Raw genomic sequence first — 17,012 nt, forward strand, 5'->3', positions numbered from 1 at the left:
TGGATGCCTAAAAATGAATTAATACCACTCAAGTTCATGAGACGGGCCTCCCATGTGTTCATAATAACCTACATAAATGGACAGGTGAAGAAGCAAGAAAATTAATGCATGCAAAAAATGCATATCCATCATCATTGCTTTGTATTTCTCTCAAGGATTTTTTAATCCATATACATTATATTTAGCCTGAAGGAAATGTCTAGGTAAATCATTCCATGTCTTATTTTAGTAGGCAATTAAGAATGATGTTGTTATTTCAGAATATGAGAGGAGAAGTTGATAAAGGTGACTCACCAGGCATCAGAAAACCACTCATACAATATTGTATATATATATTTTAGCACTTTCAGTCTCTGATTGCTGACACTATTGACTAAATGTAAATTGCTTCTAGGCAACCATATGATAACAGGAAACTTTTGAATTTACAGTCTTAAAATGTTAGAGCTCAATCTTCCTGCTTGATCAGTTATTTTAAGATACAGAAATAGGATGGCAAATGAGGTGGATGAAACTGGAGCCGATTATACAGAGTGAAGTAAGCCAGAAAGAAAAACACCAATACATTATACTAACACATATATATGGAATTTAGAAAGATGGTAATGATAACCCTGTATGTGAGAAAGCAAAAGAGACACAGATGTGTAGAACAGAATTTTGGACTCTGTGGGAGAGGGAGAGGGTGGGATGATTTGGGAAAATGGCATTGAAACATGTATACTATCATGTAAGAAACGAATCACCAGTCTATGTTCGATACAGGATACAGGATGCTTGGGGCTGGTGCATGGGAATGATCCAGAGAGATGATATGGGGTGGAGGTGGGAGAGGGGTTCAGGATTGGGAACTCATGTACACCTGTGGCGGATTCATGTCAATGTATGGCAAAACCAATATAGTATTGTAAAGTAAAATAAAGTAAAAATTAAAATTTAAAATAAAAAAGGATGGCATATAGATAAGTAGATTGCTCAGATAGATAAAAATTTTAATTAGCTAATAACATGTCTATCCAAGGTGATTCATACTTTCAGTGGGTCAATATGTCACATGAACTCCAAAACATAGACTGCATCTTCTCTAAGTAATTTTCTACTTGTAGAATCCCCTCAAAAAACTATAACAAAGAATATACCTTCAAATAAGTACATTCAAATAAGACATTTTGCTATTTTCTACTATACATATTATCCTCCATTTTAATTTTAAAACTAAATTATTAACAATATAATCATAATTCCCTTTTCTTGAAACTGTTTATAAATAGTCCATTATTAAGCTGATAACAGAATATATCAAAGCCAACAAGGAATTTAAAATAACTTTCCCATTTATAAAGTCAGCTCTCAGAAATGTTGATGAAATTATTTTTCCCTCTAAAGTAGCCTTACAAAAGGATTATTTTCTCCTAAAAGTCATATTTTTTGTTCTCCAAAAGTTCCAACCCCACAGCAAGTATTACCTTGTATCTATATTAGTGTTGTATTTGTAAAACTCAGCGTTAATCCACATATGAGATCCTCCTATAACTAAAATTATTTAACATTCAGGATACCTGCTTCTTTAGCCTTCCCATTGAAAATATTTACTCTTCCTGTTAGAAATTCCCTCACAAACTATTGCAAATTACCTACCAAAATGGATGTTCATATGTCAAAGTCGAAATATCAAAGCCTTGATAATGTCCCTGAAGATGAATACAGCTCTTATTAAATTAATAAAAACTGCATTGTAAAGGATAAAACTATAATGCCTCAGTAGGGAATAAAAACAGCAAATGATCTCTTATAAATAAATATTGAAGAAGGTTGGGTATCTTTTAGTTATGGCAATATAATACATAAATATCCAGAAAATACAACTATGTTATGATTTATGATAATTATTAATGACTACAAAGTATAACATTTTGATGATAGTGAGAACACAAAGAGAGTCTATAGTATTTGTAAAGATCAGGTCTTTTCCATTCCATTCTGCAAGCCTACTAAAATCCCAGCCTTCAGATGAAAGAACAATGTATGAAGGGAAATCAATATGACTTTATGCTACAAAATTGCTAATTTACAGCTTAATAATATAAAAGTTAAAGAAGGTTAATGAAAAGTATTTGTGGGCAGTCACCACAGAATCAGGAAAGACTTCTCTAGGCTAAACTTTGATTCTACTTGATATGTAAAACATATTTTAAAGATATATTTAAAAGCAGTATAGCATACCACATTAATCTTTTCAACTCTAAGAAAATCATAGAGTTCAGAGCACAGGGTTTACAAGCAGCAAAAATTAGAAAAATACATAAAAATTCATGCATAACCTACATTGACTTTTTCTTTAAGGTCTGAGAAGTTGCCTTCCTTCCGATAGACTGCAAATTCAGGACTCTGCAACACGGCTTCTGAACGAGTAATCCAACTGTGAAGTTCAGTTATATCGACATCCAACCTAAGACAGGGAAGAATAAGGATCATTATTTCTTGATTATCTCTTTCTTCTGTATGGGAAAAAAAAGGCAATCTATCCACATTTACCATTCTCTCCCAATCTGAAACTTCTGCCTGATGCCCCTATTAATGTTAATATCACTACTATTTCCCTAGTCAGGTTGGCTCAAAATTTGGAGTCTTCTTTGATCTGGTCTTATGATCACTGCTACTGCTAAGTCACTTCAGTGTGTCTGACTCTGTGCGACTCCATAGACGGCAGCCCACCAGGCTCCCCCATTCTTGGGATTCTCCAGGCAAGAACACTGGAGTGGGTTGCGATTTCCTTCTCCAATGCGTGAAAGTGAAAAGTGAAAGTGAAGTCACTCAGTCGTGTCCGACTCTTAGCGACTCCATGGACTGCAGCCCACCAGGCTCCTCCGCCCATAGGATTTTCCAGGCAAGAGTACTGGAGTGGGGTGCCATTGCCTTCTCCACTGATCACAGAGGTAATCTTATTCATCTCAATGTAGAAACGACCTGTACACTATCTCCTATAAGCTACTCTTCAGCCCTTGCTTGAATGTCTGCATTGATTGAAAAATCAGTATTTTCCAAGATAAATCATTTCTTGGGAACATATTCACAACAAACGAAGATTCCGGTTGGTAGCCCCCATTGAACCGTACCTAGAATACTCACATCCTTCATGTCTTCTACACAGCGATACTGAGGCTGCATTTGGTCACGTGACTGTCTATGGCAAATGAGCTATTGGTATGTGTAATGCAAGCACAGGCTTGATTAGTGCTTGCACCTTGGATCTTGTCTTCATGGAACATACATTCTGAGAAGGCATGCATTTTATAAGAATTTCAAGGATCCTAAAGTGCTTGAAGGAAGCTCAATCTTGCCAGGCAGAGAGACGACAGGATAAAGCAAGTGGTACAGAAATGGCAACCAACTTCAGCATTCTTGCCTGAAAAAAGCCCCATGGACAGAGGAGCCCGGCAAGCTACAGTCCATGAGGTCGTGCAGAGTTGGACACGACTGAGCAGGAGTGCCAGGCAAGTGAATAAAGCCTCCTTTGACCTTCTGACCCAACTCAAACACCAGCTGAATACATCTAAGTGAGTGCTTCAGCTGACTTCACTTAGAGCTACAGAACTGCCCACGTTGCAGGATTGTGAGATATGATAAATAACTGTTGTTTCAAGCCATTACATTTTGAGGTGGGTTATTTATGCTGCAAGAGATATGTGATCATCTACACTGTTATTCTCAAACACTCATTTTTTTTTGCAGCGATCTATGGAGCTAATGGAAATAAACTATTAACTCTGATTAGGTGATTCAGATCCAGTTAAAGCAGAGATTTTCAGGGAGTCACAGATGAGTTGCAAGGGTGGAGAATGTCTAGGAATCACTTGAAATTTCAGGCACAATTCTGAATCCATGTGTGTTTTTCTTGAGAAAGAATCTATATATTTTATCACCATCTGTAAAGAATCTATGATCAAGGGAATTTAGAGACCATCTTATCCAATCGATTATAAAACAAAATAGACAAAAGTATCCAGAAAAATAAACTTATTCAATTTTCACATGAAACATGTGGAGTATACCAAAAATACAAACGTGAGATTTTAAGACGCCAAGTAATGTACTATATTCACCATGCTATAGTTTTTTTTTTTTCTCTCTCTCTCCAATACAACCCTCTACCAGTTGAAATCAGCTGTTTAAATCTTCTAGAATAGTGGCCCCGACATTTTTGGTTCCAGGGACTGGTTTCATGGAACACAGTTTTTTTCCAGGGACTGGGGGTGGGGGTGGAGATGGCTTCTGGATGACTCAATTGCATTACATATATTGCGTTCTTTATTTCTATTATTGTTACATCAGCTCCACCTCAGATCATCAGACATTTGGTCAGGCAGGTTGCGGACCCCTGCAATAGAAGATATCTGATGGTCAGCCTACCCTACTCCTAGTTACTTCAATGATATTCCTTGGTTTGTGAGTATCTTACTTTCCTTAAAATTTGATTCCTAACAAAATCATATGAGGGATGTTTACTATAATCAGGAAAGAATAGACAAGTATCTTCTTTCTTTATGAATACTTTCACAGATATGGCCTTTAAATCAAACAAACCTGTGAAGAAATTTTTTGTTTTGTTTTGGTTGCAGGCTATTTTTTTAAAATTAAACTGATAAAAAGTTTCACAAAACACAAAACATTTCCAAAAGCATGGCCTCCTTTGCTTTCTTACAAGCCTGTGCTAAATAAAGTATGATCCATCTCTTTGCTGTATGAGGAGATGGAGGCTCAGAGAAATTAATTAATTGATCTCAGATTGTTAGTACCATAGGGAAGAAACTTAATTCATCTTGTTCACCATTATATCCTTCACTTCAAAGAGTGCCTGATTCATAGTAATAAGTATTTACTGAGTTTCTTATTTACCAAGGCTACCCAACTAGAAATAGGAAAAAAAAAAAAAACACCAGAGATCAGAATTCAGATATCTTTTTATTCTAAATCTCACATCACTGAATGTCAATCCTTTATTTCATTTGGATATGAATCATACATTGTATTGGGTGTTTCAATTTATCATACATGGTGGCTATCTCTCCTACATTTGATTTTTGCAGAAGTTTAACTATTAGGTCTCCTATTTCTGTGTTTGCAATGTTGATTTAAAGAGTCCTTCTGCATGCTACCAAAAATCTTTCTCATTGATGTTAATTAATTTATAAAATTAATAGCTTTCAACTTTGGTAATTTAGTCACCCTGCAAATCCAGTGCATGCTTCCCATAAGAATGTCTTAGGAAGGACATTTTTTTCCTTTAGCCCAGTATAAACATTTGTGTGTCTCTGCCTGTGGGCATTCACTTTGCCAGTATATAAGGCAGGCCGGGAGTACTGGGATATTAATAGCTTAGTTATGGGAGAGTCAGGGATAGTTGGTAGATAAATAACATAGCTCCCTTGCCCTTCAGTGCAACCACCCTGAAGGATATTACACCCAGTATCTCAAAAGGTTCCCAGCTGGAATGCAGTTGCCATTGATAATCTGCTCATGTATCACCCTATGTTGGCTGCCTTTTCATTATCTCACTTCCTTACTTTGCTTCCTGGGATTACTTCCTAAATTAATTACCTGCATCAAAATCTTTCGTCTCTAGATCCACTCTTGTGGAAGCCATACTAAGGCAATGATCAACAACCTCAAATGAATCCCACATCCTGCCATGTTTAATTTTTTCACCTTGAGCTCTGACTCTCCACAGGAACTATTTTAAACTTTTCCCAAAGCTCTCAAAGCTCTGATCTGTCTTCTTTCTCCATCTATCAACAGATGGCATTGATTCCTACTTGATGGAGAAAAGCACAATTATCAGATTAGAATTTATTCCACTTCTACTTCCTATGCCCAAATAGTCAATCTTACCTGCCTGTGCCCTTCTCATTCCCTTCCAATGAGTGAGTTTCTCTTCTTTTAGTTAAACATTATTGATGGAAGACATAGTAATACACCTTTGTTACCCAAATGTTATTGACTGGAGACAGGTCGATACATTTTTAGAGAGTGATACAATTAATATCACCTTGTGAAATTCTTACAGATTAAAATTGATCAAGGGTTCATTATACAACTTATGATTGTTGTTATTATTCACATTTTGCTCCGTCAGGTTTTTGTTCCAACTTGTGTATATTATAAATGTAAAATTTTCAAAAATGATGCATCACAAAATTTTAGGTGAAAAATAATTTTTCAGCGAATTTTATGCAAATATTTGCTGATTCTCCAAGTGACATATATACTAGTGTCTCAGAAGATGACAGTTCTTCAGAATACAGTTCTGATTCAGACAATGTGAATATTAGACCAACAAAAAAAAATTGCTAGTGATTGATTCTGATACAGAAAGTGAAAATGAAACTCACAGTGCTGGAGAATGCTGTTTTCCTTCTGGAGAAAAGTGGATTGAAAATAACATTTCACAAAAATCAGAAGACTTTACAGATGTGTCAGGTGTAACTATTGAATGTAACAACACACAAAGTATTAGTGAAATAACAGAATTAGTTTTTGGGCAGCCAAAATAAAAATCACCAGCCACAGGCATTACTTTCTGCAAAAATCTCCCAGTCAATAATGAGTTAAAGCCAACCCCTTTACCTGCATTTGGTACTTCATTCTCTTATTTCTTCTCAGTATCTGAGTGTATCAGTTGTTGGTTTTTTTTTTAATCTATCCACTGTAAATTCAATCCCTCTCTCTCAAGTTAATTTTTCATATGGAAATTTAAACATATTTTATTTGATTCCTTTATTAAAAATCAATACTCTGTTGACCTCTAAATTCCTCTCTTGCCATTCTCTTATCTTCTAAAGGGCAAATGTTTTGCAAGAGTTGTCCAGTTTCCTGTCAGGTCAGAGGAGCCTGGCAGGCTACCGGTCCATGGGGTCACAAAAGAGTTGGACATGACTGAGCAACTAAACAGCGATAACATATGACTCTGACACAGCTATCTCTAATTCAAGCATTTCTTCTGAGCTCCATAGCTACATAATCATCCTCTAACTCTCTGACTCCACTTGCATGCCATAAGAACTCTTTCAACATCAAGACTTAATGTTTGAATTTCTCTCCCAAACCGGTACCTTCTCAGTATCCCTCAGACCTGTGAATGGCATCACCATCTATCACCTTTGATATCCTCTTCTCCCTTCCCTCCCATATTTAGCAAAGTCTAATCCATCAAATATTCTATTTCTTCTGAATTTCTTCTGATTCTGCTTCTCAGGATCTCCTCAGTTGGCATCCTCATTGATCTTACCGTTAAATGTGACAAAAACTACAGCAATGGCCTCTCAACTGGTTCTAGGCAATCTTTCTGAGATTCTCCCATCTGTTCCATGCACCACATGAAAGTATCATTTCTAAAACATACCTAATTATGTAACTTTCATTCATTTAGCCATGCAAAGATTTTCTATTTTTCTCAGCATAAAGAGAAAAATTTCAGATCTCTTAACCCTGTACTTTAGTTTGTTCTTTATTCAACTACTTCTAGAAACAAAACTCGCTTCAAGTTTCATAGGGAACCAAGGAGACATACTTCAGTCTGTCCCTCCTCCAATGAAGTGAAACCCTTCATTGACTTTTATCCACCTTTCCACTGGAAACTTTCTATAAATATTTTGGAAACTTGACTTCTTGATATAATCCACTTTGCCCACTTTGGTGAAGTTTGTCCCTTCTCCTTTACACTAGTCTGACTAAATTACACATCAAAAATGCTAACTCATAAAGGTGAGATGTGAATATCCACCATTCAATGTCAACTTTTCCCTTTATTCTTGGTTTAGCTGGTCTCACACCCTTCTGATTCAGAGTATCTCTAGTAAAGGTGGCTCACATCTGCCTACAAATCCATGAAACTAAAACTTGACTCAAGATGCTAAGCTGGCATCACAGCTGGGTGAGATTTACTAAGGCCTATATTGGAAAAAGTTTTTCCTAGGCCTTTACAGTGGTCTTGTTTGCACATGTGTTATAATTATCCCTTACCACCATCTCCAATCAACTGCAAAGGAAAAAGGCAGAGGATATTTACTCAGTTTGAAAGTAAATAATTTTCCCCCAAATCCTATACTTTTAGACATCTGTCTTTCTGAAAAACAGGAAATTGTGTATGTTTCCTTTCAAAACCCAATTCCCCCTTCGCTTCTGCCACAAAATATATACTAAGTGCTTACTATATGCCAGACATAGAGTTAAATTCCACAGATAATAGAGTTGAAAATGCAGTAGTCCACATTATTAAGGAGTTTGATGTAGCGAAGCATCCATTTGACAACAAATGCTTTAGACATCAGATGGGGGTTCAGCTCATACTGTGACTTTTGTTTAGGATAATCAAGAAACACCTTTTCACTGAATCAAGATTAAATCAGTGTCTACTCAGAGGCTTTGCCCAGTAAATTGGTTTTCTCTACACAAGGAAGCCTTTGTGGAGTCAACACCATGGTAACCGTCTGCTTGCTGCTCAGACTATGTAGAGTTTAAGGGAGGCCAGGGCACCAGTTGGCATGTAGTTCTAATAACTCAGATCAATTCAGGCAACAGGATGAGAAATTTCATAGAGAGGCCTTTCCTCATTCCATGTTTTTGTTTGGCTGGTTTTATAGATTTGAAACTAGATTGCAAAAGATACTTGAACTTGCCCTTGACATAAGGATCTTTTAGAGAGTAATTATACTCTCTTGATTTACAGATTTAATTTGAAGGGACTTCAATTTTTTTCTAGGGAATTGGTGAGTCAAATGCTTTACCTAGGGGAAAAAAATATCTGTTCAAATGCATAAGTATCAATATGTTGCACTTTCTTTCTGAAAAGGAGTGGAATAAAGTATCTATGAGTCCGTACTATTCTCACCTGTTAGACTTTCTTTTTCTCTTTTCTTTGATCACTGTGACATCTTCATTCCTGGGCAACAGGTGGAACCTAAACCAAATTCTTATATGTTTTAAACTCTGAGCTATCACTCATCCAATATTCTGTTTACATTATTTTTTTCTGTTGCTTCCACTTGAGATTGTTTCTTCAACTATGTTTTCCTTACTAAAACTTTTTCTATCTCAATGTAATACACAGTCAACCTATATTTCAACATCGAGCATTTAATACCATCCCTTTAGAGTTCTGGGACTTAAATGTCAGATGCTAGTCCGTGTTTTTCCTCTAATATTTTGCCAGTAGGCATCCACATCTCTGTATGCCAGCAATGAGGATGGAAGGGAAAGCAGTGGCAGAGTTTTCAAAAGGCTTCCTGCGCACTCTTACTGAGTGCCAATGGCCCACATTCAATGCTTAGTCTCAGTGACATTTCCATTGCTTTTAGCAAAATGAACAAGGTCTCCTTCTTGGCTCCTACTCAGACCCTGGCGTCCAAGTAACAATTGCACATTTATTTTATTCCTTATCAATTTGGCAGCTATTGCTTCATCACTTTCTATGCTTTGCCCCCTAGTTTCCACATTTTCACTGGCGTTGAATATTTTTCGCATATCCTTGCTGAGATGTATGGCAAATTAACGGACTCCCCTGAGGTAAATGCATACATGTTTCTAAAATGGATGCCATTCTCCCCAGTATTTTGCCATTGGTATTTTCTATCATGCTTTGTACTACCGGAGGCTGGCTATTTAATCACCAACTGAAGACATCATACAGATGTAACTCAGGTACCGTTTCAAAATCCTCAAGAATAACAATGAAGAGTTATTTTCAATACATATGAAATCTTGGATTCTGTGCCTGTATTTTTCTTCCTTCATAAAATCACTCATTTCTACTAATTCTTTTTTTTTTCACTTTTAAAACTCTCACAAAATATTGATAATGAACTGACATAGACTAAGTTGCTTGTAGTGGACCTCTACGCCATTGGAATCAGCCCATCATTAAAATTCCTTATGACTCACTCATCTTACTCTCATAACACTTCACTCTGTACTTAATGTATTTCTATATGTTATTACAGACTCTATCCCTTAAATCCAGTCTAACTTTACCTAACTTAAAATTCTCTTAAGAAAATTATGACTTCTATTTACAAAATTATTTTCTTCCTCTAAGTGTTGATGAATATTTTGTGCTATATTTTTCAAATATGTCCTAAAATCTCATCTTGGTTTTATTCATGATTATCAATTTTAGGGACTTCACTGATGCTCTGGTGGTTAAGACTGCATGCTCCCAATGCAGGGGGCTTGGGTCTGATCCCTGGTCAGGGAACTAAGATCCTGCAGTGTGGACAAAAAACAATCTAAAAAGTTAGCAATTTTGAATTGTCAACAGTATATCATTGTATGTAAATTGTGCTCCATGATAACTCTGCTAATTATGTCAGAAGAGCCTCTTAACAGGTGCTGACTATGTTCTGTTAATATAGTGACTGCCATATAAAGTATTTAACTAAGATGACACATTTACATAAACTTTAATTCAGTCGCTTTCAGTATACCACTTGGAACTCATCATTCCCAAATGTGTAAACTGTGAAAGGAGAACTCCTTCAAGTTCCCAGACTTAAACTAATTTGATTAGTGAGCTAGGTTATGAATAGCCCTTTTACATCTTTAAACATCTTTGCATTTCATAAAGATGTACAAGCTTCACCTTTAGCAGCCTGAAAGTTGAGTATTAACGTTTGTGAAATACATTAACTCTTGAGGATCCTAAGGCTGTAGGCTTAGACCAGGTGACTTAATAGATCAAAAATTTAATGTACATGTTAATTAGCTAGAACACAAGTTTTCATGTTCATGGAAATAAAATTATGACTCTTGCTTACTGATACAACAATGTGGAATAAATCAGCCTGGAGGTGAGGCAAGACTTTTAAATTTTGCTTATTTTATGTTTTAATAATCTTTCTTCTTCCAGATTTTTAGAACATAAGAACACATTTTACTTTCATATTCAGTTCAGTCACTCAGTCGTGTCCGACTCTTTGGGACCCCATGGACTGCAGCACGCCAGGCCTCCCTGTCCATCACCAACTCCCAGAGCTTGCTCAAACTCATGTCCATTGAGTCGGTGATGCCATCCAACCATCTCATCCTCTGTCATCCCCTTCTCCTCCTGTCTTCAATCTTTTCCAGCATCAGGGTCATTCCCAATGACTTGGCTCTTCCCATCAGGTGGTCAAAGTATTGGAGCTTCAGCTTCAGCATCAGTCTTTCCAATAAATATTCAGGACTGATTTCCTTTATGATTGACTGGTTTGATCTTCTTTCAGTCCAAGGAACTCTCAAAAGTCTTCTCCAGCACCACAGTGCCATATTAGTATACGGCTATTTTTTAAATGCCTGACCATCTGATGAACTCCTACTCATCTTTCAAGACTTGGTCCAAGATATACAACTTCTGTGAAGGTTTTCTTGATCAATCTGCCCCTTCTTTTTCCCCTTCAACCTTCTTTCTGGGAAAACTCGTCCCTCCCTCCTGTATGTGTTCACATATTACTTGCTTTTAAAAACTGAATAAATAGCATACAAATTAAGTTTGAGCTAGAGAGATTTTGTAAAATATCAAATGAAACATGTTAAAAAAGTATTTTAAAAATCAGTATAAACCTTGTTATGGCTAAAATATAAAGTATTTATAGGATTTTAAGATGTGCTGAGTATATGGTGATTATTGCACTTCTAGAGTTATGTAATATTATTAAAGGGGGAAATCCTATTTAATCAGGAGAAAACAAGTGAGTCGATGCCCCTAAATCAAGATAGCTTGTATATACAAACGCAGATATGTGCATGTGTTTGTATAATGTCGGCTTCTTTTCCTTGGTGGAGGGGGCTAAAGAGGGCCACATGATTACTTTAAATTTTTTCTAATGTATGTGAATATATATGAGTATGTGTACGTATATATACGTCTGTGTGTGCTTCAAATGTAAAGTAAATATAGTGCCATAGAAAAATCACTGAACTGAAAGCCAGGTGTCACTCATCTTATTTACCTTTATGCTGCTTCCTGGTGCAAATACCTTAACTTCTCTGATTTTCCTTTACTTCTTCCTTTAAATTTCACAAATTACAAAACTTCCATCAAACTGGTCTTAAAATAGAAACTATCAAAGACTTTTAAAAAATTACTCTTAAATGTGTGTGTATTTATCTCACTAATTAGAGCGATTTGACCTGAGATACAAAGCTGGGGTCAGCTTTGCTTACACTGCAGGTTTGATGTTCCAATACATTAGCCTGCTCATCTAGGAATCAAGTTATAAAACATCTAAGGATGTTATGATTCTCATGTAAAATAAAAACCCATAAGCTCTTTTCAGCAGTTTATACAGCACCTGAAACAAAATATTACTAACAGAAGAGAACACTGTTCTTAGTTATTATAAACTTGCTATATTAACAGTCCTATCAAATAATCTGTTTTACTTATGTTTGCATGATCTTATTTACAAGCTTAAATATATTTCTAGTTTTATATGTGTAAGTCTAAGCGCATTACTCATAAAATAATATGTTTTGGTACAATAAAATTTAATGATTCCAGATTGCGCTGAAATGCATCTTTAAAAGATACTAAAAAATCAATTTCTGTGAAGTTTACCTTGTCCTAAGATATGCCTGTTTAACGTGTGCTTCAAAAATCTGGATTCTGGTCCAAAACACAAAATCTGTGTGTTTTCTCCATCGTCAGTTATGGCAAATCAAATTACATGTTTAATGTGTATAAAATACCGCTTTTTAAAATATATGGCCTTGAATACAAACCTTGTGATTTAATATTTTTAAGCTACAAATGCCAGATAACTCTCCATGCATTATCTGACATTGAAATTAATAGCCGAAACTCTACGATAGTTAATTGTGCTGAATGGTATAAAACTCCTATGAAAATATTACTTCTCTGCAAAATGTAAAACAACTAAAATATTTTAACATGTGCTAGATTAAAATGACTTGGAGACAATCTTCTTAGAATTTGTAATAAAGCTCAATAATATACAAATACATTGCTAATATTTACTTCCAAAATGTGATATAGTTGAAAAGAAGTCACTTTTACATCTTCTGTTAATATAACTTTCAGAGAAACACACTTGAAAAACTAAGGGAATTCCTCAAATTCTAGTATGTCAGAACCTGCTAGGTTAGAAGAATTAGGTATAAAGCCAGAGACTATGAAAGCACAGGGACAAAAATAATGCATGGCCCAGAGGACTGGAAATAAAATGTTGCTAAGCCACAGATGCCTGGAGCCTAATTTTCATTTTCAGTAAATTGAAAGTCCCTTTGAAACACATTTCTGTGCAAGAAAATCACCTTAACACAGGTTAATACAAATATTCTTTTAAGTGAGAGATGAAATCTTGTCATAAAGGTACATCTTTGATCATACAATGTAATACGCTCAAGTTAAAAACTCCGAGCTGTTTATTTTAAAATCAAATTTAATGTTTATTTAAATGATGAAACAAAGCAGTATATGCCCTTGTGAGAAATAATTGTGAGCACTAGAGGGTGCACATTCCCTTCCACAGCTTGTCTGGACCTCAATTTGGCTTCTCTTTTATTTTCTTATCTACATAATGATAACATGGTGACAAATGGATTTTTCATGGGAGTTCTCTTACAGAGAAACATAAAATGTCCAAAGATACAGATAAAATGATATAAAAAGAACATGCAAGGAAGGCACCCACAGATGCAAAATTAAAATGCCTTCAGCTATTTTAACACATACACAAAAGTATTTTGAAGTTGTAACACAGAGATTCCCTTGAGAGAATGTCTTCAAACTGGGGAGAAATGCTTAATCCAAAGAATATAGTAACATTTTCTGGACTTTATAACTCAGGAGGGTTTTTTTTTTTTTCCTAGTTCATTAATTTTACCTACTTTTTTGAATGTTAATAAACAGGTAGACACTTGTGGTCTATAAATCTGCCTATAATTACATTTCTGCACCATCAACGTTAAGTTTTTAAAATGTTAATTTAACATTCAATCAAATTCCAAGGAAAAAATAGCATTTTAAGCATCTTGTTCATGTCATATGCTTTCAGAAAGAAAAAAAAAATTAATTTGTTTCCCATGGTAATCATGCAGGCTGTTTATTATAATCTTCCTTTTCATAGCTATATCAAGAATAGAGAGCTTCAGAAACCCCCTTTTTATTTCAAGACAGGGAAATATGGAGTTAAGATTCAAAACCAGATATATCCAAATCCAGCAATTTCCACTACACTATACTTATATTCCTTTGTTCCAAATAAAAGGGCAACTATCTTTTAAAATATTAAGGGAAAGTCAACATGAGCTTCTTGTTTGTTGCTATATAGTAGTCTGGTAGTTACTACTAGGCTAAATATTTTCGAATATGCCAGAATTTGGCTGAAGTCTTTAACACTATGATATTGATTTTGAACATTGTCATTAACCTAAACTATGATATTTAGTTGTATAATTCATACCCTCATGGCATTATGAATTAGTTACTTTTGCCAGTTTATTTTTACTTCACAGTCTTCCTTAATTTCCTAAAATCCCCACATTTCCAATCTGCTGATATGTTTTCTGATGTTAGAACTGCTTAAGCAGAGATGACAAAGGTTATGACCAACAACAGGGTTAACTCGATGGTTAGCACTGGAAATCCTGCACTTGGAAAAACAATTCAATTATATGGGGCTCCCATAGAAGCCCTGATGGTGAAAAGACACTTAATTTTGAAAGAAAAATCTTTTTACACTGATAAAGATCTCTGTATTTAAAATCTTTAATTCTTACATGCGTTCCCATGTAAAGATTTTAAAATTATAAAAAAAATAAAATTAAATAAAATTAAAAAAAAAAAAAGATCTCTGTATTTAAAGAGATAGCCAAGTATTACAGGGTTCCCCTAGAGTCTATGAGACTTAGACGGTAGAATAGCCATAATCTAGAGTAACTGCATTATCTCCACAGACAGGCCTCAATAAATGAGTAAACAGTCTCAGTCAAGATTTTATCTTCAGCTAAATAATTTGATGAAATTACCTTTTACTTCTCTCATTAGAGCTCAAGAATGCAGCATCCTGTGAAGAGGATGTGGAGAAAAAGGAGCCCTCCTTTTTCCCAACAATGGGAAAACAATTCCCATTGTTTGTGGGAATGTAAATTGGTGCAGACACTATGGAAAACAGTATGGAGGTTCCTTAAAAAATGAAAAATGAAACTACTATATGATCCAGAAATCTCACTTCTGGGCATATATCCAGAGAAAAACATGATTCGAAAAGATGTGTGTACTCCAATGTTCACAGCAGCACTATTTACAATAGCCAAGACATGGGCGCCACCTCAATGCCCATCAGCAGATGAATGGATAAACATGATGTGGTATATAAATATAATGGAATATTAGCCATAAAAAGAATGAAATAATGCCATTTGTAGCAACATGGATAGACCGAGAGATTATCATACTAAGTGAAGTAAGCCAGACAGAGAAACACAAATATCATATGAAATGTCACTTATATATAGAATCTGAACAAATGATACAAATGAATTTATGTATAAAACAGAAATAAACTCACAGACATAGAAAACAAATGTATGGTTACCAAAGGGGAGGGATTAAATTAGGAGTTTGGGATTAAAATATATACACTACTATATATAAAATGGGCTTCCCTGGTGGCTCAGACGGTAAAGCATCTGCCTGCAATGAGGGAGACCCGGGTTCAACCCCTGGGTCGGAGAAGGAAATGGCAACCCACTCCAGTATTCTTGCCTGGAAAATTCCATAGAGTGAGGAGACTGGTAGGCTACAGTCCATGGGGTCGCAAAGAGTTGGACATCACTGAGCGATTTCACTTTCATATATAAATAGATAACCAATAAGAACCTACTATATAGCACAGGGAACTCTACATGATATTCTGTAAGAACATATAATGGAAGAGAATGCAAAAAAAAAAAATACACACACACACATATATATGTATAATTGAATCACTGTGTCATATGTTTGAAACTAGTATAACACTGCAAATATACTATATCTCAGTAAAAAAAAAAAATAATTAAAAAAAGAATGCAGCATCCTGTTCTAGATGTCTGGTTTCAAATCCTGACTGAATTGCTTTCTGCAAAGCTTGTGACCTTGAACAAGTCACTTTACTTTTATGTGCCTCATTCTTCCCATCAGCAAAGAGGATCAACAATAAAAAAAAAACTATGTTATCATGCTCTTTTAATGGTTAAATGTGTTAATATGTGAAAAATATTCAGAAGAGTACTTGATATATGGCAGACACCATACATGTTAGCTGCTGTGATTACTGCCTTCCATGAGTCTTTCCTGCTGGGTTTAAGCCAGCCCCTGGGCCACCTCTTACTTTCTCATTTGAGAGTGGGTCTATCTGTCTTAGTGTTCTGTTAAGGACTGATAAAGTAAAACTCATTCTTGTAACCATCAGAATGAAAGCTGCAAAGAAAGCTACAACAAAGAGTAAATGGCAAATACATAAAAATACATAAAAATCACCAACAGCAAAATAATCTAATCTATTTCACCCTTTTTGGCAGGAATAGGCAAACAATGGTTCAGGGGACAAATCTGGCTTGCCGCTCATTTTTGTGAATAAAGTTTTATTGGAACACAGTCATGTTCACCATTGACATATTGTTTAGAATTGCTTTCTCCCAACTGCAGCCAAATGGAGCTCTTGCAAAAGAAATAATATGGTGCACCAGCCTAAAATAGGGATTATCTGGTTCTTTAAAGAACAATTTGCTGACCACCTTCCTGCTCTATGAAGTTAACATGGTCTATCTCTCCCAACACAGAGGGAGGGCCAAAAAAGTGTGGTTCACAGTAGCCATATTGCTTCACTTTCTTTCAAAAATATGCATCGGCTCTCTATGACCAAATTAAAGTTCCTTAGTCTGGCATTGAGTATATATATATATTTTTCCCACAATGAACTCAACCTACCTTTTAACCTCATCCCTTAATTCTCTCTTTCAGACCACATATTTCT

The 17,012-nt window shown here is 35.4% G+C and overlaps 1 protein-coding gene across 7 annotated transcripts in view; it reads right to left on the reverse strand.

Annotated features, from left to right (window-relative positions):
- The window catches only part of DMD (dystrophin), a 2,687,035-nt gene that overhangs the window by 1,511,749 nt on the left and 1,158,274 nt on the right, over positions 1–17,012 (reverse strand). For all 7 annotated transcript variants that reach the window (XM_070291485.1, XM_070291489.1, XM_070291490.1 and 4 more), the window contains exon 18: positions 2,326–2,449. In XM_070291485.1, the coding sequence (XP_070147586.1) occupies positions 2,326–2,449 (124 nt within the window). The remainder of the gene's footprint in view (positions 1–2,325; positions 2,450–17,012) is intronic.

Source organism: Ovis canadensis, chromosome X (genome assembly GCF_042477335.2).
Source record: "Ovis canadensis isolate MfBH-ARS-UI-01 breed Bighorn chromosome X, ARS-UI_OviCan_v2, whole genome shotgun sequence".
Taxonomy (NCBI): Eukaryota; Metazoa; Chordata; class Mammalia; order Artiodactyla; family Bovidae; genus Ovis; species Ovis canadensis.